Consider the following 24,660-nt stretch of genomic DNA (forward strand, 5'->3'; position numbering starts at 1 on the left):
TAAGGATTCAAAACAACAATAATAATTACAAATTATTATCCTATGTCAGTAAATTATGTGTAAACATTCCTCTTGTCTTCCCAAATAATAGAAACAGGTTAATTATCAGATTTTTATCAAGCAGAAATGCAAATTAGTATATTTTTTATGATATAAAGAAGTGGGATTAATTGTATTTCCTTAGGGAATATAGAAAATCAGTACTGTAGCTTGCATTAAGGTCACCTGTGAGATACACATTCATAACAAAGGCCAAATCTATTTCTGAGCACTTTACATTACAAAAAATGTGCAGAAACAATGGACTGAGGTACAAGAAGAAGAAAAGACATGAAGAGACAAGACCAGAAATGCTATGTAAGGTATGTGCACTAAAACAGTGAACTATGACATCAAGAACAAAAAGACAAGTTTAAACAGCAGCTGTAGCACATTCACATCGACTGACTGCAACCTTTAAGTGTATATCCAAATAATAATAGGAACATAGATGAGAAAAGGTAAGTGGAAGAAACCTTATATATTTACAATTTTCTTGTTTGTTTACTTTGTTTCACAAAGTTTATACAAAAACAATTAATTAACGTTAACAAGGTTAGTAAAAAGCTTTAAATAAAAAGTGGAGGTTAAAATATAAATTATTGTTACTCTTAAAAGTCTGCTGTTTTCAGTAAATACTGCAGGTTTATTGACATTTCTCATTTTGTTACAGCATTTCAAAGTCTAAGGTGGTTGTGTTAAAATTTTATCTTCGTGGCACAAATACCTGTATTATTTACTGTGATGATTGTCTTTAAAATGAGCTCAAATTACTGTTGAAGAGGATTAATCCTTACCACAGTTAACTTAATGTTTGAAGACCTGGCAACCTATGCACGTAGAACCCAGTCTTTGAGGAAGTGAAGCAAAGGGTTTAACATTTCACTAATGTCGCATTCAAGCTGCTACATAACATCAGCATAAACTGTAGAAGAGACTGAAAGGTACGTTTCAACAACTAAGTTAACATATTATTCATGTTGTAAACATGTCTTGAAAGCAAAATGAAAAATGATACTATTACTGTTTATAGGTGTGCCAATGGTATGGCATGCTAACATCTACACAACCAATATTAAAGGGAAAAGTCTACAGTTTCATCATTTCATTTTGATTACTCATCATAAAACATTTCACATTTAAATTAACCAAAGTTATGACAGAAAAGTAAGAAGACAAAAGAGAAAACATGTCAGCTCAGAGCACGGGACAAATCACAGTGGCGCAGAAAAGTTACCTATTATCTAGCTCCGGTAAGTTTCCACCTTTGTTATCTTCTTCTTATGTTTATGTCATACCAAATATCATTAAAAAGAATTAAGGTAACTTGATAGAAATGTTTCTCAAGGTCCTGTTCTGAATCTGAAGATGTAGGCTTGAATACTCTTAAACACTACTAAATAATTCTAGGGAAAAACTATAATTGTCCCATTATATTGATATCTTTCATTAGAAATATAAAATAAAAAAATGCACAACATTTATGAAGATAAGCAGATGGTAAAAGTTAAGAATATAGTGTTCCTAAGCTGAATTTTTACTAATTGACAAAGATAAATATAACATTTACTTTGGGTTTTGCGATTCATAGCAAAATTCCCATAGTTATAGTTAGGTTTGTTTTAACAAATTTAAATTCATTCTAAAATGATGAGAGCATTCTACTGTAGAATCGTTTTTCAGATACAATACAAATGCAGTTAACACCTCCTAACATTTCTTTTAGACAAAACACTCTCTAGCCTAAGAATTCTAATACTTGGGAGTCGACAACTTGGGGGAATAGAAGCAAGTGAAAAAAGTTCAGCTGGAAACATCATTTTGGGGAGAAATGCTTTTGATGTTGGTAGAAGAACTGCAAAGTGTGTTCAAGCTGCAGGAGACGTACAGGGAAGACATCTGACTGTTGTTGACACACCAAGCTGGCACTATAACAGTTCTCTTGAAAAGACATCAGAGCTGGACAAACTAGAGATTGAATACAGCGTATGTCTATGTCACCCTGGTCCACATGTTATTCTATTAACTGTTCCCGTTGACACAATATTCAACAAGTCTTATCAAACCTCTGTCGAAGAACATTTGAGTCTTCTTGGGAAGAAGGTCTGGAATCACACAATCGTGCTGTTTACCAATGGAGACTGGCTTGGTGATACAAGCATTGAGGAACGTGTTGAAAACAAGGGAAAACATTTGCAGTGGCTTATTAGAAAGTGTGGGAACAGATATCATGTCTTTAACTGTAAGCAGCACACTGACAACACACAAGTCCTGGAACTACTTGTAAAAATTGAGGAAATGGTGATGGAAAACAATGGTTGTCATTTTGTACCAGAAACAGGCAGTAATCCGTCCACAGAACTTGAGTTTAAGATGAAAATTGCCAAAAGAAACATGATGAAAGTGAGACGGCAAAGAGATATCCTTCAAGAACTCCTAAAGGGTAAGAGAACAGCATGGTTTTTAATAATATATCTAAGTAGACCATGAGCAATTATTGAAAGATAATCCAATTTTTATCGTAATATTAGAAAGGAACTACGCTCTCTCAGATGTGAGGATTGTGCTTCTTGGAGGAGGAAGGGTCGGAAAAAGCACGTCAGGAAACATTATTCTGCAAGGGCATTTTTTTGAGAAGACCCCTGAAGAGGTACATTTTCTCACAACATGAAGACAACAATATTATTAGGGACAGTTTCAAAATCGGATAATTATGTCACCATTCAGTCAATGGGTACCCTATGCTGTTTAGACATCAAGATAATCAAAATATCTTCTTTTGTGATGTTCTGCAGAGTCATGCAGGTTTGAAATGACGAGTATAAATAAGTAAATAAAGACCGATTTTTTTTTGGTGAACTATACCTTTGATGTCACAGTGGTCGTTGCTTAATTCCATACACCCCTATATATTATCATTAATATTTTTCACTTAATTTTATTGTTATTTTATTATATCTAGGATTTTATTATCAACACAAGAACAGTCCAATGTGTGATGAAACAAGGGCAAATTGAAGGATGTCAGGTTTCAGTGGTTGACACACCAGGATGGTCCACATCAACTCTAGAAAATGAAAACGAAGTCTTACATAGTCTGACAGTATGTTCTCCAGGTCCTCATGTATTTCTGCTAGTGTTACCTGTTCATGAATCCTTTACAAAAAGATCACAACAAACAGTAAAGGAGCTCATGAGCCTATTTGGTGACAATGTTTGGAAGCATACTATAATATTATTTACTTATGGACACTGGTTGAGGGACAGACCGGTTGAGGAGTACATTGCATGTGAAGAAGAAGCTCTGCAAGACTTAATTGACAGAAAGTGTGGCAACAGATATCATGTGCTAAATAATGACTGGACAAATAGACTTCAAGTACAAAGTTTGCTGAAGATGATAGAACAGACGGTGGCTAGAAACAGAGGTGAATACTTCACTCTAGCAAAGAAAGTAAGCAAGCCAACAACAACAGAACATCAGATGTTTAATGAGACCCTGGAAGAGGAGTGGAAAAAACACGAAGATGAACTCATAGAGAGGATGCTGGAGGCAGCAACAGTGGATCTCAACAAAGAATCCGAGCAGTTATATCACAAACGAAGAGGAAGCATTGAATGTTCAATTCCCAATAGTATGTTTCTGTTTATTCTTACAATGAATAGTCTTCATATATCAAAAACTATAAATACACAAAACAGTTATTTGCAAAATGTTTATCTATACTCCGCCTATATGAGTGACATTTTTATTAAGTATTTATTTATCTCCTTAAAGCCCTATTTCTTAAACCAATGACAAACATGAATGTATTCTATTGTAAATGATGTACAGCATGCAAGCATGTATAATGTATATATAAAACACCTAACTACATTTCATGTACTTTCAGTGAGTGGAGATTCACTGTTAGATGGAACCAGTTCATTTGGAGCTGATACCCTTGATCCTACTCACAAAGTACATCAATGGCTCAGACCAAAACATGCAGCATCATCTGGACACGGCACCATGAGCACAACATCAAGTTTTCAAGATCCAAACAGGGAATGTCTGAAAGATGATATTCCAATTCACAAACACAATCCAGTTTACATGGACAGTCAGAAATATTTCAATAACATGACAGAGCAAAAGCATACAAGATCATTTTCATTTTAGACATTACCCATTTATGTCCCAGGGGTTGATGATGAAAGAAATTGTAATATTTTTATTTAAAGTCAAAATTGAAATTGTAATGAATGGGGTGCCCAAACAAAATTCTTGAGGGCCACTGTCCTATACTGTCAACTTGCAAACATCTTGCTAAAAGCTTTGATAGCTTTTTTCAATGATAAAGTTAGTTATTTTGTAACCCAGATATCAACACTTCGGGTTCGAGCGTTCGCTGGTGTCTCTGACTGCCGCAGATCCCGTTTTTTTCAGACCATGTGCTATTTGTGTTTGAATGTGTTTTCGTGTCTCCTTCTTCCCCTATGCTCTCAGCCTGTTTTCTTGTCTTCTTAATCCTTCGACGGCAAGCTTATTTTCAGAGCATTTTCAGGCAAATTTGCAGACGCTGACCTTTTTGGAAATCTAAACACTGATGAGATGGTGGAGGTTTTTGCTAAGTCTTGCCATATCTGCTTAGATTCCGCTGCTCCCCTTCTGCCTAGGCAAGAAAAGGGAAAGGGCTCTGCTCAGCCATGGTTAAATGGTATTACCCTCACTCTTAGACAAGAGTGTCATAAGGCTAATCGAAAAAGGAAAAAATATCAAATCCAGATCTCGTATGAGTGTTTAATTGCTTCCTTAACTAGCTACCAGAAGACAGTCAAAGAGGCAAAGTCTCTATTTATTTTTAATCTTATCAATGAAAATGCGAACCAACCACAGATGCTGTTTAAGACAATAGATTCTGTATTAAATCATCTTCCTGCCACCAAAGTTGTGAGATTGCTTTGAATTTTTTTGTAAAAAAAATACTGGATATTACGGCTGCTATTAAACCATTATCTTATGGTACTCCCTTGAGCGACTTGACGACTGATCCGCTTACTTGTTTTCACCCTGTGTCCTCTGCAAGTTTGATGATATCCTGGCTCGCCTTTTTAAGCAAGTGTTTGCAACTTTAAGTCCGACTGTATTAGCTATCATTAATATTTCTTTAGCAAACGAAGTGGTTCCATCAAGTTTTAAACATGCAGTAGTCCACCATCTGCTGAAGAAACCGAATCTTGACCCCTCCATTCACAGTAATCTTAGATCCATTTCGAAGCTGCCTTTTATCTCGAAACTTTTAGAGTCGTCTTTTCTGAGTAAAATTCCTTTATCAACTTGTCTAATACATTAGATACTTTAAGATACTTTTAGATCGATGCACAGTATGGAAACCCCATTGTTGAAAGACAGTAATGATCTGTTACAACTTCTCGATGCTGGCCCATGTGTGGTGCTAGTCCAATTGGACCCCTGTGCTGCCTTCGAAACCATCGAGCATAACATTTTGGAACATAGTCTGGAATATGTGGTGGGTATACAGGGGGTCGCATTGTAGTGGTTGGCCTCCTGATGGATAGAACCTTGTTAGTGAGCGTTGGGAAGTTCTCTTCTCGGACAGTTCCCTTGTCATACGATTTTCCCCAAGGGTCAATTTTAGGCCCTTTACTCTTCTCACTGTATATGTTGCCCCTGGGTGCCATTTTTAAGAAATATAAGATATCGTAACACTGTTATGCGGATGATACGCAGTTTTATCTTCCTGCTAAGATTGATAAATGCGATCCTTAGACATGCTCTCTTACTGTTTTGAAGAGATAAAATGCTGGTTGACTAATCATTTCTTGCAATTAAAGGAAAGCAAAAATGAAATTCTGATTGTAGGACAACCTAGGCCTATAACTGTTACTGGTTTCGGTTCTCTCTCTGCTAGTGTTCAAACTCATGTAAGAAATCTCAGGTTTGTATTTGATTCATTGTTGAATGTTGAGAAACAGATTACACCGTAGTGAAGGGAAGTTTCTTCCATTGTAGATTAATCACAAAATTAAAAAAGCTCCATTCCCATTAAAGATTCGGAGACCGTAATCCATGGCTTCATAACATGGACTACTGCGACTCCCTTTATAGCGGATTGCCTAAAAGAGTGATCTCCCGTCTGCAATTTTTTCAAAATGCTGCAGCGAGGCTTGTCACTGGTTAAAAAAGAGGGATCATATCACTCCAAATTTAGCATCCACATTGGCTCCCAGTACAGTTAAGAATTCATTTTAAAATTGCTGTTCTTGTATACAAAGCTTTGTGTCTTTCATGATCTTCTGATTCTCTTTTCTCCTCAAAGGGCTCTTAGATCTGGTAATCAGTCTCTTTTAATAATACCTTATTGTCGCTGCAAAACAAAAGATGGGCGTGTCTTCTCTGCTACAGCTCTCAGGCTCTAGAATAGCTTGCGTATTAATGTGAGGCTAGCCCCTTCACTAGCAAGTTTTAAATCTGCTATTAAATTTTATTTATTTTCTCTAGCGTTTGATTAAGAACAGTGGTTTTGATGTAAAATATGCTTTATGCTCTGTTTTAAATGTACAACCCTTTGGAGCAACTCTGTTGCTTTAAAATGTGATATAGAAATAAAAGTGACTTGACTTGACAAGGGGATCACTGTGTCACTGAGGAGCATGCTTGAGATGAAATTTGATATACTGTATATTGTTATATGTTAACAAAATACAAAATTACTAAAGCTTGTTGTGTAATTTAAGATTCACCTACTCTCTTGCATTTTTACATAGTTAAATTACCATTCATAGTAATAAAAGTAATTGTCAAGGCTTAAAAAGGAACTTCATGCATAAATCTAAGGTCTGTACCTACTTGAAAGAGGACACTTTTAAAAAGGCAGGCTCCTCCCAAGCTGAAGTATTTAACATGTGTTTCACTTTCATTTAAGCTGTTAAACAACACCAGGAAGAAGGACAGGTTTGTATTTTGACGCATAAAAATCAAGCTATGTAGATGAAAGTTTAAAGTTCTGCTGACAAATGATATAAGCTGGCAGAAGAATAAACAGATCTACCACTCCAGTACATGGCAACGATGCATCTTTGTTTGGTTTATGTCTTGTAAAATAATGTTAATGTTAAGCAGTGACAACATTTAGAAACTACGGCAAAGAAAAAAAGAAAAATGTCAGAAGACAGGACAAAGCAAGACTCTACCTCTGGATCCAGTAAGTTTTTAAAACCTGCTTTTTTCTACTACCCATTTGCTTCCAAATACTACTTTTACAACAACTTCATGACATAATCATTTTTAAATTCATTTTTTTAGAAACAAGACTTTCTGAGATAAGAATGTTAATGATTGGGGGTCGAGAGTTGGGGGGGAAAGAAGCAAGTGGAAAAAGTTCAGCAGGAAATATAATTTTGGGGAGAAATGCTTTTGATACCAGTAGAAGAACTGCACGATCTGTTCAATCTACAGGAAACATACATGGAAGACATCTGACTGTTGTTGACACACCCGGCTGGTGGTGGCATTACACTATTGAAAATACCCCACTGTTTGATAGACACGAAATTATGAAAAGTCCCACACTATGTCCTCCTGGACCTCACGTTGTCCTTCTGGTCATACCTGTGGATTTAGCATTTCCAAGTATCCATACAATGGCTGTTGAAGAACATCTGAAGTTTTTGTCAAAGAAAGTCTGGAGACACATTATAGTGTTGTTCACTTCAGTTGAGCCATATGATGAGAGCTCTTTAAAAAACAATTTTAGAAAATGGCCAGATCTCGAACAACTGTTAAAGAGATGTCACAACAGATACCACATTCTTAATATTAACAACAAGAGCGACAACACTCAAGTTATCACGCTGCTGGAAAAGATTGAGAAAATGGTGGCGCAAAACAATGACAAATGTCTTGAAATCAGTCAAAGCATATCTGCATTGGTTAAGAAAGAGAAAGCAACAAAGGCAAGAGACAAACAAAGAACTGTCTCTGAGGGTAAACAAATGCCTGAACTTCAAGCTGACAACAGAGGTATAGTGTATTGTTATTATCACTGTTAATAATGTGATACCATAACCTTGAACATTTAATTAACCGTTCTTCTTTAGATGGGCCACAACATCTAACTGACATAAGGACTGTGATAGTTGGAGCTTCTTGGGCTGCGAGAAGCTCTGCAGGCAATGTCATTCTAGGGGAGGAAGTTTTTGAGGTTGATGAGTCAAGAACAACTGTGCGCTGTGCAGTTGGTCATGCTGAAGTCCATGGCAGAAAGATAACAGTGGTCGACACTCCAGGCTGGTACTATAACAGTCCTCTTGAAAACACATCAGAGATGGACAAACTTGAGATTAGACATAGTGTATATTTATGCCCTTCTGGACCACATGCTATTTTGGTAACTGTTCCCATTGCCACAGCTTTTAACAAGGCTTATCAAACCGCTGTGGAAGAAAACATGAGTCTTTTAGGGGAAAATGTGTGGAATCATACAATTGTGCTGTTCACTCGAGGAGACTGGCTCGGCGACTCAACAATTGAAGAACGTATTGAGACTGAAGAAGGACGCCTTGAGTGGCTGATGGAAAAATGTGGATACAGATACCATGTTTTAAACTGCAAACAGTACAGTGACGGTGCACAGGTCGTGGAACTTCTTGAGAAGATTGAAAAAATGGTGACAGAGAACAACGGGTGTTATTATGTTCCAGATATAAAGAGTGATCCAGCAGATGAGCTTGAAAAAAAAAAGAAAACGGCCACTACTAACAAGATAAATGTGAGCAAGCAAAGACATATCCTTAAAGAGTTGCTCAAAGGTAAGTGCAAAGCCTGCAACATAGGCCTGTTACCTATATAAAGTGGCACTCTACTTTATATTATGCCTTATAACTTCAGTTGTGACTATATTTACAATATTGAACTGAGGTAGGTTGGGCATTTATAATATTCTTCACCAATACTAGAACGAAAATACAATCTCTCAGATGTAAGGATTGTGCTTCTTGGAGCAGAGGGAGTCGGTAAGAGCACAGCTGGGAACATTATTCTGCATGGATATTTCTTTGAGTCCACACTGGCAGAGGTATATCATACTGTTATTTAAGATTCAGTTTTATATAACGTGCAAAAGTCTTAGGCATGTTAGTATTTTCACCACAATAAGCGTTTTAAGCCACTTATTTTTATTATTTGTAATAGTTCAGTGTGAATTTTGTATGCACAGGGAGTCTGACAACAGCGGATGCTCGAAACAGAAAAATATTAGTGGTGGGCCGTTAAAGGCGTTAACGCCGTTAACGCAGTGAGACTCTTATCGCGCGATAAAAAAAATGTCGCCGTTAATCTATTCTCAAAGTTGGGTTGGGAGCTGGGTCTATACTACGCAAGCTATGATGACTTTCACCTTGATATTTTAGCGCAGATGTATACCAGCTTAACTGCACTGTACGGGGCGAGAACAAGATTTTTTAACTCGTGTGATTCGCGTCATTCGCGCCGCCTCATCATCTCATAACCAGGGCTTCATTCGCGCGATTCGCGCAGCAAATAGGTCTATTGGCTCTTTGCATTAACACATAAATCACTCGCGCTTGACACGGCATTCGCGTTTGGTCTGAACACAACATAACGTTACTGTGAAATTACCGCATCAAACGTGACGTGCTAACATGGATGCAGCTATGAAGCCGCCGGGTTTGCTTCAGGGAATATTAATTTTTAAGAAGCTTCCCAATAAAAAACATCGACAAGACTAAGGTTGTTTGCACCTTGTGCAATGCGGAATTGGTTTAAAAAAAAAACACTTTCTCTCAACAGGTAGTGGTCTAGCTTTAATTGAAACCAGTAACTTTGTATTGAGATCTAATGTATTATGGCTCCTGTATGACATATCGCTTGTTGCTCCCTCGGTCTTTGTAAGTTGCTTTGGATAAAAGCGTCTGCTAAATGACTAAATGTAAATGTACTGTAGGAGCTCTTCCAGTCTCAAGTACCACCTAAACGCAAAACATCCCTTAGCTAATGCGGAAGTAAACACAAGTTCATCTTATTGAACATAATTTAATTTTCATCACCAATTATCATAGTAGAACAGCTTTCTCAAGCAGTTTGAGATGCATTTTGGAAACAGGAGATGAGCCCCTGGTCTAATGCGCCACCTGGCTTGAGAAACCCGTTCCCAAAGACTTACTTTTAGTCATTATTTGGGTAGCACACATATTCTGAATGCCTTCGGCAGAATTCAAATGAGCCATTTTAATCTAGATTAATCTAGATTAATTCCAAGATTAATCTAGATTAATCTAGATTAAAAAAAAATAATCTATGCCCACCACTAAAAAATATACATAAACTTTTATTCATATAAAAATACAAATGTGCCTAAGACTTTTGCACAGCACTTTTGCTTATTAGATGCATGTTTTTATTGTTTTGTGTTAATTATTTCACTTAAGAAAGTCCCTTAAGAAATTTGCTAGCTGTTTAGCACTTTAAATAGAACAATTAAGAAGCTTGTTCTTGTATAACATAAATGTTGTAATTTCTTCTAGGGTCATGAAATCCATACAAGACAATGTGTAACAAAACAATGTAAAGTTGAGGGAATTAATGTCTCAGTGGTGGACACACCAGGCTGGTCCAAATCAACTGTGGAAAATGAAAAAGAAATTTCACGCAGTCTGGCATTTTGTTCACCAGGTCCACATGCATTCCTGCTAGTGTTACCTGTACACATGCCTTTTACAATGAAATCTCAACAAACAGTGGAAGAGCTCATGAGCCTTTTTGGAGAGAATGTCTGGAGTCATACTATAATATTATTCACTGAGGGACACTGGCTGAAGGATAAACCAGTTGAGGAGTACATTGCATGTGAAGGAGAAGCTTTGCAAAAGTTGGTAAGTAAGTGTGGAAACAGATATCATGTGATGGAGAATGACTGGAGTAACAGAGCTCAAGTCAGAGACTTGCTAAAGATGATTCAACAGATGGTGGCAAGAAACAGAGGCGAACACTTCACTCTTGAACAAAAGGGAAGCAAGTTAGGAGTCCTCAGGTGGCTCCGAGTGTCAAAGACAATGACCGAAGAGGAGTGGATGGAACGTGAGGATAAACTTATAGACAGGGTGTTGAAAACACTAGTTGTGGATCCAGATGAAAACCCAAAGCAGTCATCTCACCGACTAAAAGGAAGCTTTGAAGGCTCAATCCCAAATAGTATGTCTTTTTATATACAAATATATCAAGTAGTGTTTTGTAAATTATATATAACAAATATATACTGTACACAATACACATAAATGGGCAGTCTGCTATTTTAACTATTTATACAAGTAATTAACATTAACAGTATGTTTAGAAGTATGTTTATCAATGCACAATGTTCCTATAATGATGCATGAAATAAACAAAGATTTCCATTTTTGCTTTACGACAATTTTATACACTGGAAAAATTGTACATCGGTTGCACATAATAAATCTATGTTTCGACATATTTTTTTTCTGTTCAAGTTACCCAATTTATAACTGTTAAACAAAGATGATTTTTATGTTAACGTTTCATATTTTTATTTAACATTCTCAAGATAAATATTGTTTGTTAATATGACATAAAATGTTCAATTAACTTTAACAAGAACAAGAACATATTAAGTTAACAGATCTTAACAGAAATGTATATCTAAAAGTGTGATCGCTCACTACCTAAGCAAAGACAACGCCATCCTGAACAAGGGTAACCACAAAACTAATTAGCTCTTCTAAACACTAACGTGTTTCTTTTGACTGAAAATACATAAAACAACAGTTAAGTAAAATTCCCTTCAAAGGCATTCTTTTCCAAGCTTGCTTGGAAATATAAATCCTCAATTATATTTTAACACAACACAAATCATTCATGTAGTGCCAAACATGCATGGATTAGGTTACACGACTGATCATGAAAAAAATAATGTTATGACTAAATTTGTTTGTGTCAAGATAATTTGTTTAAATTAAGTCAATTGGACATGGGTATAGTATACTTGTATGTACTCTAACCAAAATGTCTAACATTAAAAACCAATGTGTTTTCAGTGAGTGGAGATTCTGGATTTTCTGACTTCAACAGTGAGTGTAGAGTTGATGTTTTCAACTCTACTTTTAAAGTATCTAATTGGCTTGGTCATCCAGAAAATAACCCAACATCCTCTGGATATGACACAATGAGCATTGTATCCAGTACTCAATATCAGAAGATGGAAGATGTCAAGGTTGATAGTTACATGCCCAGACACCCAGAGGACACTCCGAAACCTGTTAGTGATACGAGTGCACAGAAGCATTCAAGATCAATATCAATATAAAGCAACAGTTATGTGCATTGTGTTAATTAAGCAATGAAATATCTTATGTGCTAGATGACACTGGATGTTTATTGCTGCAGATGTGGTTCTCGATTCAAGACAATATAAATTTTCATTCACCAGAAAAAAAGGGACTCATTGCTTTGTCAATAAATAATACGTTTCTGTTTTTGACACATGCTGAGATAACAAATACATTAAGCATTATAAATGTAGTGTGTAAACACGAGTGAACATTACAAAATTAAGAATATATGTTTGTGATATCTTGAAGCTGTTCTGGTGGGACACAATAATCCAATAAATTTGATATCTAAATATTGTTACATAGTAATATCCTAAATATTGATGTATATAACAAACCTTTACTCACTAGTACTACATTTTCTGGTAGGTCCTCATATAAAACATTATGTGGAATAATTTATCTGTACCTTTTTAAATAAAAAATACTTTTTGCAGACAGATAATGGCGATATTTACAGTTCATGCACCCTCATAATTGCAATTAAAATGTGAAGTAAAGGTTCAGCTCATATGAACTGAATAATTTTCAGATTTTTTCATCAGAATATGACGATGGCTGTAATACACATGATTTGCATTTGTGTAGTACTGTGATTTTAACCGCATAATAGTGAAAGTGACCTTTTAGTCAGATACGGTGACCCATACCCGAAATGTAACCTCTTCTTTTAACCCATCTAGAGAGTAGTAAACACACGCACAGCAAGTCGTGAGCACACATACACCCGTAGCAGTGGGCAGCTATCACTTCAGCGCTTGGATACCAAGTAGGCATAAGGCGCAATTATCATTACAAACAATGCCAATTTTAAAGATAAAGCTAAAACCAGGAGTAAATGTCAGAATGCTGGACAGGTCAAAACACTGGGGTGCTGAGGAGAAATTCACCAACATCTGATTCCTGTATGTTTACAACTGTTCTGATAAATGGTGGGCATAGATTTTTTTTTTAATCTAGATTAATCTAGATTAAAATGGCTCATTTGAATTCTGCCGAAGGCATTCAGAATATGTGTGCTACCCAAATAATGACTAAAAGAAAGTCTTTGAGAACGGGTGTCTCAAGCCAGGTGGCGTATTAGACCAGGGGCTCATCTCCTGTTTCCAAAATGCATCACAAACTGCTTGAGAAAGCTGTTCTACTATGATTATTGGTAATGAAAATAAATTATGTTCAATAAGATGTACCTGTGTTTACTTCCGCATTAGCTAAGGGATGATTTGCATTTAGGTGGTACTTGAGACTGGAAGAGCTCCTATAGTACATTTACATTTAGTCATTTAACAGACGCTTTTATCCAAAGCGACTTACAAAGAGTGAGGGAGCAACAAGCGATATGTCATACAGGAGCCATAATACATTAGATCTCAATACAAAGTTACTGGTTTCAACTAAAGCTAGACCACTACCTGTTGAGAGAGAGTTTGTTTTTTTAAACCAATTCCACATTGCACAATTGGTGCAAACAACCTTAGTCTTGTCGATGTTTCTATTGGAAAGGTTCTTAAACATAAATTTTCCCTGAACAACCCGGTGGCTTCAAAGCTGCATCCATGTTAGCACGTCACGTTTGATGTGGTAATTTCACAGTATCGTTATGTTGTGTTCAGACCAAACGCGAATGGCGTGTCAAGCGCGAGTGATTTACATGTTAAGTAAATGCAAAGAGGCGATAGACCGACTTGCGGCGCGAATCGCACGAATGAAGCCCTGGTCATGAGATGATGAGGCGGTGCGAATGACGCGAATTGCGCGAATCACGCGAGTTGAAAAATCTTGTTCTCGCCCGATACAGTGCAATTCAGCTAGGTTTACATCCGCGCTAAAATATCAAGGTGAAAGTCATCATAGCTTGCGTAGTATAGACCCAGCTCCCAACCCAACTTTGAGAATAGATTAACGGCGACATTTTTTTTATCGCGCGATAAGAGTCTCATGTTAACACAGCACGTTAACGCCGTTAACGGCCCACCACTAGTTCTGATATATATAATACAAACAATTATTCAGAACTATGTTTTTAAGCACTTTTATGACAACAAGCAATTTTATAACTAAATATATATACTTTCTTAATCTATTTTAAGTCAAACAACCAGACCTTCAACAGCTTCTCATAAAGGGTCCAGAACAGATTCCATATTTTGAACATTAAAAACCAGGACACTTCTCAAGTGATCGCACTGCTGGAAAAGATTGAGGAAATGGTGGCTCAAAACAAAAGCCAATATTTTGAAATCAGCAGAAGTGTTCCCTATGGTAATATCATTCTGAGCAGAAACGTTTTTGCTAGCAATGCTTTTAGAACACAACACTGCGTTGTGAAGTTGGTCATGCTGAAGTACATGGAAAACTGCTGTCAGTGGTTGACACTCAAGTCTGGTTTTACAACCATTAAAAGACACCAGAAATAGACAAACTGGAGATTAAATGCAGTGCCTATCTTTCAGAAGTGAAAACAGTTCTTATTGGAGGAAAAGGAGTTGTGAAAAGTATGTAAGGAAACGTCATTCTGCAAGGGAATTATTTTGAGAGTTTGCTGGATGTGGTACCTCACTTTACTATAATACTGTTCAACTATATTACTACCCTAAAGTCAAAGTATATATATATTTTTTACACATATATTGGCAGATAAATATAGCAAACTGCACATTTTCTAAACATGCACACACATGTACACGTGGCATTCTTTGTAAGACTAGAATTTACAGATGTAGAAATAAACAACAGTACAAAAAAAAGAAGCTTACTCTATGCATATTTGTAAACTAGGGCTGTCAACGTTAACACATTAATGCATGCGTTAAATTATTTCAGTTTAACGTGTTAAAAGCATTTGACGCCATGAACAAAAGATCCGTTTTCTGTCATCATTGTCTAGCTTTACAATATATAATCACGCTCTTATTCATATGAAGGCCATTAAACTATTTAGGCGGGATTTGAAATTGTTGTATTGACACGTCCAGTATAGATAAACAGTTCTGGCTGTGCAAACACGGCTCAACGTAACACGACAGCGGTCACGTCCTGTGTACAGGCTGTGTCTGAATCTATCATACAGCGCACCAGTATTAACTTCTCTTTCATGCTTGTATGAACAAAACCACACAAGATTATGCCAGAAACACATTTTGTCTAGTATTTTCACAAGCACAGTCTTCAATTAGTTAAATAAAGTCTTAAAGTCACCATGAAATCAAACAGGAAAACTCTTAAGTATTTTACACAGTGTTGCAGTGATTATTATACAAAAAAAAAAATTATCCGTGGACACCATTATTTTATTGAAAACTCATTTGCACTCGTAATCTTTAATCAAAACCATTAAGCTCTTTTCCCCCTCTCAACAACATCTCTTCACCACATGACGTTAGCAACCAAAATGAGGTAGGTATATACGCACTGTCCAATACTCAGGCATTATTAGCCCTCCCCTCCATGCCCAACTTACAACAAACCGATCAAAAAAAGGAAAGCCAAAATAAAGCCCTGCCATATATTTTTTCACATTTCGAAGCCGTTTCACTCGGATATACGTCACAATACAGAAAAGAAGTCAATCGCAACTTCCGTTTCATGGTGACTTTAAATGAATGCAAAGAGTAGTGAAAATAGGAAGCGCATTAAATCTGCTTAGAGCTGCAGCATTGAAGTGGATGTGGATAGTAATGTGAATTCTTCTCTATTTCATGCATTTAGCAGTAAAGTCTGTAAAGTATTTGAGAACTTTATTTATTTTCTGAATATTTCCTACCTGTTAGGCACACTTATTATAATGGGTTTCATTTCATTCAAGACATCAGTTTCAAAGCCAACAATATTAGAATGTTGGCTTTCATTCATAACATGATGCTGTTAAAGAAATGTGTGGTTCCTACGTTCATTTGGAGATGAAATGTGAAATTATTCTAATAAAGTAAAAGTATATTTATAAACATCAAAGCTGTGTGTGTTTAGCTAGTTACTCTTTTTAATCGATTGACAACACTAAAATAAACATGTGAAACAAAATAAATAGCATATGTTTAATTTCACTATACATGTGCGATTAATCACAATTAAGAATGTTAACCTATTGACAGCCCTAATGTGAACACAATTATTCTAACAACATTTTTCTTGTTTTCAGTGAGTGGAGAGTCATTTTCTGATAGAATCAGTTTATCTTTACAGACTCTGAACCCCATCTCAAAAGTCTCTCAATGGCTTCAGTATATATTCCATGCAAGATCATCTGGATATGATACCATGAGCATTTCAAGTTCAATTACAGTTGATGAAATGAAAAGGGGCAGCAATGATATTTCAATGCCCATTGTCAGACCATGATAATATTCTTTATAACCAACGCATTGCGTGGACACCTCTGACCATAAGTAATGCAAGAGAGCAAAAGCATGCTATAATAAATGTTTTATATATCCCAAAATGAGTGCAATGGATTACCTGGGTTAAATTTTTCTATGCTAAGTGCTTAATGATAAAAGAGCCTGTTAAATCCTTGCATATAATGTAATGTATGATTGATAGAGTGATTGACATCATAACTAACGGTCAACCCTTATGTCTGTCTATTAATTTTTGTAAATATTTAACTACGGAAAAGTGTAATGAAAATTGTATGTGACCAAACATATTAATAATATAGTGACAAATGCAAGTTTGCGACCATACATAAAGCCACAACTCAGTGTTTATGTATTTACCAATATGATCAATATACAAAAATGTGTAAGATTACTGTAAACTCCAATGAAATGTTTCCATGGAACAACCGTAGCAGAATTGTTTTAGATGTATTTGCATTTAATCTGAAAATAGAGCCATTAAACTTGTACATGAACTGTCAGATTGTTTATCTTGACAATAGTGAAGAATGCAAAGAATGAACAAATCCTAAAAGTCTAACCAAGTGAAAATGTAGGTAAATGTGTCAGAGCAGTTTGATCGATGTCCCATAATATATCATATAATTATGATATAAAGAGAAGGATAAAATGCAGATGAAAAGAGCTAAAGAGAGATCTTACCCTGATAAGACACCCAGGACGAGGTTAAGCATGAAGAATGAGCCGATGATGATGAGAGGGATAAAGTACAACCAGTTCCAGGTGTTCCCCGAGGCATCATTGGTCTATGAAAACAGATAAACAGTTATAATAATAAACCTATAATATTAACAACATTAACACATCTGTTAGTTATATTTTTGGCTTCGTTTCACACTGCACATGTTCGGCACCACAATGCAAAATCCGAATGACAAGTGTGAAGCGTTCGTTTCCCGGGGGTTTAGAATAAAGCTCAAGTTATGGTCGTCAGTATGCCGAAACCTCATCAATATTGTCATTCACCAGAGGAGCCTATCTATTTTCCCTTCTGCTGATGAGGGAGTTACTTAGGGAATTGCACTTCCCTGGACCCCCGAAGCAATTTATCACTACAGCATGTTAGAATGCACAATCCCTGTGGCTCAATATCTACACATCACAAATGAGAACACGGAGACATGTGCACATCGATTTGGACTGAAAAGTGATTCTTGTTTTTAATATGGTTGCGTACCATAAATGCTGACGTATCAGCAACGACGGCTTACCTTTCTACAGAGATCAGCGAAATTAAACCGTCAATCACCTGTTAGTCTTTACAGGGAAATAAATATGAATTGTACGAGCCCTTCTGCTGCAGTCATCATATATACAAGATACTGAAATAATAAAGACAAAGCACACTCTGCACCTCCTTCCATGCATTCTTTTAAAGTCACTATAATGAGTTGCATCCGAAAGAGTGCGATGGAGAGAGAACTAACAATACTCCAACGTTGAACAATTCAATATTCTACTCGGTCCTATTTTTAAAGATGTTTAATGAGCACAGGAATTGGTCTGACAACTCATGATGGCTGTCTGACAGGGTCAAGGTGCACGGACGGCTGGTGACTCAGCTCGCTCTAATGAGATGTGAAATACACTGGTTACGTGGACACACACGCACACACAAGCGCGCTACTAAAATAAAAATACAGCAGATGATTGTCAGAGTTACATCAACATTAGTGCCAAATGCAATGCAGCATGGTGACACGCACAGGGCTGTCGAACACACAATGTCTCATTCTGGGCAGCTTGCCATCACCCGTGCCATTAAAGACATTATTACAGCCCAGGAGGAGTCGAACGTTTCATAAACCCACTTTACATCCTTTATTTATTTATGTGTTATGTTATAATATTCATATATAAGCCTTCCTCATTTCAATGGCTTGTGTAATGCACACTTCCAGAAAACTGGCATTATAATTAACAAAAAAATTATAGATATACCAATTCGGAAAACAGTATATTAAAAAAATAAATCATATAAATGAACTTTAGAAAACCAATAAACCCGTGAAAATCATACACACTGGTACAAGATATAACCCTTCATGGATACAACAAATATTTCTGCCTTTAGTTAATAGCAACTGGTAAGCTCACCAAAGAGTGTTTCTTCACTACAGAGGATCTAACAAGGACACCGTTTTTCAAATTAGACAAGACCGATTGTATTAAACAACCAACTGTGTTCATAAAGCATTTGAATCTGTATGAATGTAAATCAATAATGACACAATCACAGGTTTTGCAGCATTGGAAGAAAGTCAGAAATTTATAATAAAGTACATAGTTATATTATTCATCATAGACAATCCCATGATTCCATTTGATGTTTGTATTAATGTACTAAAAAACATCATCCTAAAGAGTATACCATCACGTATACCATCTACACTGACATGCAATCTAGAAAATGGAGCCCTGTCATAATTCTCACTTCTTGATGTACAGTAGTTCGTTCTTTATTCCATAATTAAACAGCATCTCCGTCTTCCACTTTATATATAATAGCCGTTGGGTAGACCTGTTTCAATCTTATTTAATTTCTCCCCAGTTCGTTTAAAAAATGTGTCCCCAAAAAGACGGTGTAAAAGAAACAGAACACACAGTTGCAAATATGAACTAGCTAGAACTTATGATGAACAATATGTATTCGTTTACACTCTATTTGTCACCAATTATAGCTCATTGCTTATCAATGCTAATAGATTTCAAATTGCAGTCAGTCATCGATGACATAAATAAACTAAGTTTCAAGCCCCTGGGCAAAAAGCACCCTTTTAACTACAAGCTCCAGTAGTTACAAATTGGCACTGAAATGATGAACCCGACTCTCCTGTTTACAGGAAAGCAACGGTATATTCTCAGAAAAGAACCTGGCAAACCAGTCTGTGGTGTCATGAACAGTGATTGGCAAAATGAAAGGAAAGATTGTAAAGGTTAGGACGAAAAGAAAGATACCAAATTTCAGCTGGAAGTGTAAAATTTGAGTTCATCTCAACATAATTCCTCTCTCAGTCTGTCTCAGGGAAACAGTGCGGTAACAAAGTGGCATATGTTGCCAGACACCGTGCTCTGGCAACGTGCACAGATTTGTAAACCGTGAGGTGATGGGCAGCAGGTGAAACTACATCTCTTCTGTCGCTCAGCAGGCTCGAGTCTACACTCCCTGGAAACATCGTGTCGAGGAACCACAGACAGTACAGTACATGCAAGCAATGTCTTTAAAATGGCGGACCTGTGGTTTGAACAGATGGCCGCGCTTATAGACACGGGGGCCCAATTGATCTCAAAATGTGCTACGTTTTGTGAACATGCCCGTTTGCGTGTTTTATTTGACTGCGTGCAATTAAACAGAGCAACATTCTTTCGCTTTCTATTCACATCTGCAACAGATTTTGGCACCTTTAGAGAAAGACGGTCTCATGAGTTCAACACTCAGACAGGCAGAACACAGACTGTCAGATGTTTTGAAGCACAATGCAAAGCACAGAAAACACAGAGAGGCCTTTGAGATTACACACATCAGAATCAAGAGCTGTGAGGCATTTAAATGTAAATTTAGAACGCCTTCCGATCTATTTTTATTTTGAATTAAAGTAGCAAACATGACGAATAACTGGATTTTAAGGAAGTGGTATAAAAATACAGTAGTATGCTTATTAGTATTTACCAAACTAAACTGTAATAGTTCTAGATGATATAGTGTTTTTAACCTTACCATGGTAAATATTTAAGTATACTACAGCATTTACCACAGGTTATCAACTTACTACAGTTAATACTACAGAATACTGTGATCTTAAATCATTTGCATTTTAAAGATACGTCTTGTTTCTCTTTGTCGGCCATTTTATGTAAAGCACTTTGAATTACCCTTGTTTATGAAATGTGCTATAAAAATAAACTTGCCTTGCCTAGCATGCATTAACAAAGTGTAGAAATTAACATATATAATACAGTACACTGTGATTTACAACTGTTTACTATAGTAGATTCTAATGAAAATTACTTTTTTACTGAAAAAAATGATTGTGGGAAATTGACCGGCTTCAAACGGTCAAATTGTGGTCCATACAACACCGTAATTTGGTGCTAAGAATTTGCGTCACATTTCAATAATCTGTGTATCTGCGTTGAAATTCAATAAAACCTCCATTGAACATCCTGTGGGTGTGGCCAATTTGAATTCAAACTCATAAACTGACCGATGAGTAGCGTTCGCTGAGACAGCTACTCACATGATAAAGCACATCAGTCCATCCTTCCATGGTGATGCACTGGAAGACTGTGAGGATGGCGAAAAGGATGTTATCAAAGTTTGTGATGCCAAAGTTGGGTCCTTTCCAATACCCCGTGCACTCGGTGTCATTGGGACACGTTCTTGCAGGAGACTCTGTACCACATGGATAATCACCATCCCGTTCTCCTAAACACACACGCAAACAGACAGAAACAACTACTTCAGGCAAAGGAAGTACAGTAAACAAGTTAGTTTAGTTTGTATGTCCCCTCCAGCTTCCTGTTATAACATGAAATAAATCAACACATAGAACCCCAGTCTATGTATTCACCCCGTCTAACTTGGAGACACACACACTGTGTTAAGTATATTTAACAATCTTAATTCCTGAGATCAATGGGTTTATGTATTTGAACAGAACATTAGTGAAACCACCCTCTCAGGAATTCTCTCTCTCTCTCTCTTTCAGGCATAAAAGCACCTGCTGATGTTGCTGATTGAGGGGTGAAGCCGCCAGCAGCTGAGCACATGTTAGCGGCTCAGTCGAAACCTCATTACCAACACCAGCTAATTACACACACTGTGTTTCACTGAAATAACACACACACACACGGTACATTAAGGGCCTGTCAAGCGTCCTCACACCGTGGACATACAAATATAGTACATAAATACACAAACACGCCTCAGCTGGCACAGAAGAGCTCATGTGCTCATCTTCAAGAATCGTACTGTGCAGATACAGGAGACCGTTTGCTGGACCACAGCTTTAAAACAAAAAAATATTCCCATGCTTATGTGTGTAATAGTATCAGACTCATGTGTTTAATGGCCATAACCATACTTCACAGCATCATAAAAATCTACTAAACAACAAATTACAGTTTTTTTATAGTGTATTACAATTAATATAAATCAAACTGCAGTTTGTTTGTTTTAATTTAAGCCATTATTATAAATGTTTAATAATGTTTTAATGTTTAATAAGACATAATAAAAACTACGATCTCATTTTAGAAACAAACCCATCATATACAGAAGAAAGTGAAATATACAATGTGAAAGCCTCATTTTACCTTATCAATACTTTTTATTCATTTATTTAGAAAGAGTAATCATGAAGACCTGTCATGTGTCTGTCAATCACATTAAGTACATTGAATAGGAAGCAGGGAGAGTTAACAGGTAACTCGAGGGGGAGGAAATCGGAAGTAACTGTCTCATCACATGCTTTTTCTACTGTTATATATGATTTGTTGTTTCTGAAGTTAACTTACCTGTCTCAATTTTAAAGCAAGTGAAGTGGAACTTCCCCATGTAAAACTCCACACCAATGATAGCAAACATGACAATGGCAAAGAAGAGCAGCAGACCAATCTGAAGAAGAGGAACCATCGCCTTCATTATAGACTTCAATACTACTTGAAGACCTAGAGTGACAGAGAGAGAGATTTATTTTCATGTGTTGATGATAAATATTTCACATTATCACATAAACACAAGCTGCAGTGTTCTTAAGCATCAGAGACGTACTTGGAATTCCTGACACCAGTTTGAGGGGTCTCAGCACTCGAACGGCCCGCAGTGTCCTCAAGTCAAACTGTGAGCCCAAAGTGGTTAAGATCCTGTAACAAACAAACATTTCACAAATCATTACATTTGGTTACATCATTTGGTTGCTTCACCACGTATTGGTGAGAACAACTAGCAGATATATATGTATATTTACACCCCTTTAGAATTTTTTTATTTATAGTACATGTGATTTTTCTGGTTTATTTTTAATTTTTTTCTATAGGACAGTCCCACAAATCTCATGAGGACTTTGCTTGTCCCCCACTACGTCATAGATGAATCTACAAGAATGTACCACAGCTTCTATTCCTTGTTTTTTTTATGGAGATGAACAAGTGAACAATTTCACATCAAATTGATATTCACACAGTCTCTATTACTGGATCACACTTCAGGTCAGTGACACAAACAGAGATTAAAAATAAAAGCGTCAAGAGCTGTCAAACGATTAATTCTGATTAATGCACAGTACACAGATATATATTATGTAAACACAAACCTTTATCCTGGATGCGATTAATCGCGATTTATTGTGTGACAGCTCCCTAGAGCAATGAATCTTTCATGTACACGAAATCTCTGAAGCATTGAACACGTGCCACCGACAGCCTTAAATGTGTGTGTGTGTGTGTGTGTGTTCTGGGAAATCAGCATAACCTAATCTAATCTAATCCCATCATCACAGTGGCAATGCTGTTCTGACAGCCATTAGATGTTGCCAAGGCAATGCAGCTGCCTGGCGTTCGGCACATGAGCCTGTTCGTCCCCTCAGGAGCCCTGGAGCGGAACCACACTGCTCCAGTGTGTGTGTAAATATTAACAGTGTCAAAAATGGCAATTTTTAATTGAATTTATTACTTGACACACATACTGTATTAATTGACATTTGCGGAGTTGAAAATGTTTCTTTCTTTAAAAAAAATCTTCCCATCACATTTAATACGCAGAGTAAACCGTTCATAAGCTGATTTCACTAAAGTGTACACTGTGGTGCTATGAAACATTGCACTTTCCTGAACAGCCCAACATTTGCTCAACCAATAGAGTTAAATCTGTTTGCTCATCCGATGTCAAATGGAGCTGTTCAGAATTTCTTTTGCAATTGTATGGTATTTGGTGACAGTATTGATGCAGAAATAACTCACTTTTCCATTAAGGCAGTTCCTTCAGGCTTGTACTCCCACAGTAAGCAAATTCCTTGTAATGGGTGCATGTTTTTTTAATCATATTCTTTATAATTAATCTTACTGAAATAACACCCCTCTGACACTCTTAGCAAATACAGCACTAAATGTGGCTGCAGCATGCAAAAGATACCGTTACTGTTCTTCAGTTTGGCAAAGGAGCATCTTTCTTCACCAACACATGATCTGATTTACAGAAAACCTCAAAACACAAGGAGAATATGAGGAGAAATTGAGGCTAAAGGAGACGAGAAGATGGCGGCAGGGTTGGAGGGATCACGCAGAGGATTGTAAGAATGAGCAGATATGCCCCATTAAATATGACAGAGCTGCTTGCCGCAACTGCGCAACACCCCCGCAATCTATCCATCTATCCTCACTACCCAAAAGACAGAGAGGAGGAGGAAAAGGAAGAAAAACACCAAAGAAAAGTTAACCGAAGTTCTGAACCTTCTTTTTTAAATTCACCTTTTCCAGCCAATCTGTCTGTGTGGATACTAAAGCGCCCTCTGCTGGACAAGATAATCACAGCCCTGAAATGTGCTCATGCAAAATTTAAAGATGAAAACAAACAGAACAGCACATCAAACAGAGAAGTAATTCACAGGCAGTACACGCCAGGGGCTGTGACATATTTTGACAGACAACATACAAACAAAGAACTCAACATTTCATATACGGTGATGAAATATTAATTGATTATTTGATGTTTCTGACTTTCTGAGATCCCACATATTTTTCTGTTCGTTTCACACCATAAAATCCATAGGTCAAGGATGTGAATTCTAAGTATAAATTATCAAATATATACAGGACAAACATTTATGGTGCAAATCCACTACTTACAACAACAACA

The 24,660-nt window shown here is 36.7% G+C and overlaps 3 protein-coding genes across 5 annotated transcripts in view; 2 read left to right on the plus strand and 1 right to left on the minus strand.

Annotated features, from left to right (window-relative positions):
* The window catches only part of cacna1bb (calcium channel, voltage-dependent, N type, alpha 1B subunit, b), a 108,742-nt gene that overhangs the window by 54,663 nt on the left and 29,419 nt on the right, over positions 1-24,660 (minus strand). The window contains exons 3-6 of the mRNA XM_056731546.1: positions 22,579-22,670; positions 22,323-22,475; positions 21,044-21,231; positions 17,448-17,551 (exon numbers count right to left, since the gene is read on the minus strand). Coding sequence (XP_056587524.1) covers positions 17,448-17,551; positions 21,044-21,231; positions 22,323-22,475; positions 22,579-22,670 — 537 coding nt within the window. The remainder of the gene's footprint in view (positions 1-17,447; positions 17,552-21,043; positions 21,232-22,322; positions 22,476-22,578; positions 22,671-24,660) is intronic.
* On the plus strand, positions 878-6,595 carry LOC130408102 (GTPase IMAP family member 8-like). Its single transcript, XM_056731553.1, has 6 exons — positions 878-983; positions 1,073-1,292; positions 1,766-2,482; positions 2,571-2,689; positions 3,002-3,674; positions 3,933-6,595. The coding sequence occupies exons 2-6, from the start codon at positions 1,229-1,231 to the stop codon at positions 4,199-4,201; spliced, it is 1,842 nt and encodes a 613-aa protein (XP_056587531.1). The 5' UTR covers positions 878-983; positions 1,073-1,228; the 3' UTR covers positions 4,202-6,595.
* On the plus strand, positions 7,001-12,766 carry LOC130408101 (GTPase IMAP family member 8-like). Of its 3 annotated transcripts, XM_056731552.1 has the most exons (7): positions 7,001-7,247; positions 7,349-8,065; positions 8,143-8,853; positions 9,001-9,119; positions 10,588-10,935; positions 11,026-11,254; positions 12,115-12,766. In XM_056731552.1, the coding sequence occupies exons 1-7, from the start codon at positions 7,205-7,207 to the stop codon at positions 12,381-12,383; spliced, it is 2,436 nt and encodes an 811-aa protein (XP_056587530.1). In that variant the 5' UTR covers positions 7,001-7,204; the 3' UTR covers positions 12,384-12,766. The 3 variants fall into 3 exon arrangements, with proteins under 3 accessions (XP_056587530.1, XP_056587528.1, XP_056587529.1); XM_056731550.1 differs by having other exon boundaries at positions 10,588-11,254; XM_056731551.1 differs by having other exon boundaries at positions 9,022-9,119; positions 10,588-11,254.

The sequence above is a fragment of the Triplophysa dalaica genome, chromosome 19 (assembly GCF_015846415.1).
Source record: "Triplophysa dalaica isolate WHDGS20190420 chromosome 19, ASM1584641v1, whole genome shotgun sequence".
NCBI classification, from domain to species: Eukaryota; Metazoa; Chordata; class Actinopteri; order Cypriniformes; family Nemacheilidae; genus Triplophysa; species Triplophysa dalaica.

Bases quoted from the DNA above. Each gene is read 5' to 3' on its own strand.
- LOC130408101 (XM_056731550.1), top strand. From the start codon at position 7,205: ATGTCAGAAGACAGGACAAAGCAAGACTCTACCTCTGGATCCA. The intron at 7,248-7,348 runs GTAAGTTTTTAA...TCATTTTTTTAG, and splicing joins AGACTCTACCTCTGGATCCA to AAACAAGACTTTCTGAGATA. The intron at 9,120-10,587 runs GTATATCATACT...AATTTCTTCTAG, and splicing joins TTGAGTCCACACTGGCAGAG to GGTCATGAAATCCATACAAG.
- LOC130408102 (XM_056731553.1), top strand. From the start codon at position 1,229: ATGTCAGCTCAGAGCACGGGACAAATCACAGTGGCGCAGAAAAGTTAC. The intron at 1,293-1,765 runs GTAAGTTTCCAC...CATTTCTTTTAG, and splicing joins TTACCTATTATCTAGCTCCG to ACAAAACACTCTCTAGCCTA. The intron at 3,675-3,932 runs GTATGTTTCTGT...ATGTACTTTCAG, and splicing joins TGAATGTTCAATTCCCAATA to TGAGTGGAGATTCACTGTTA.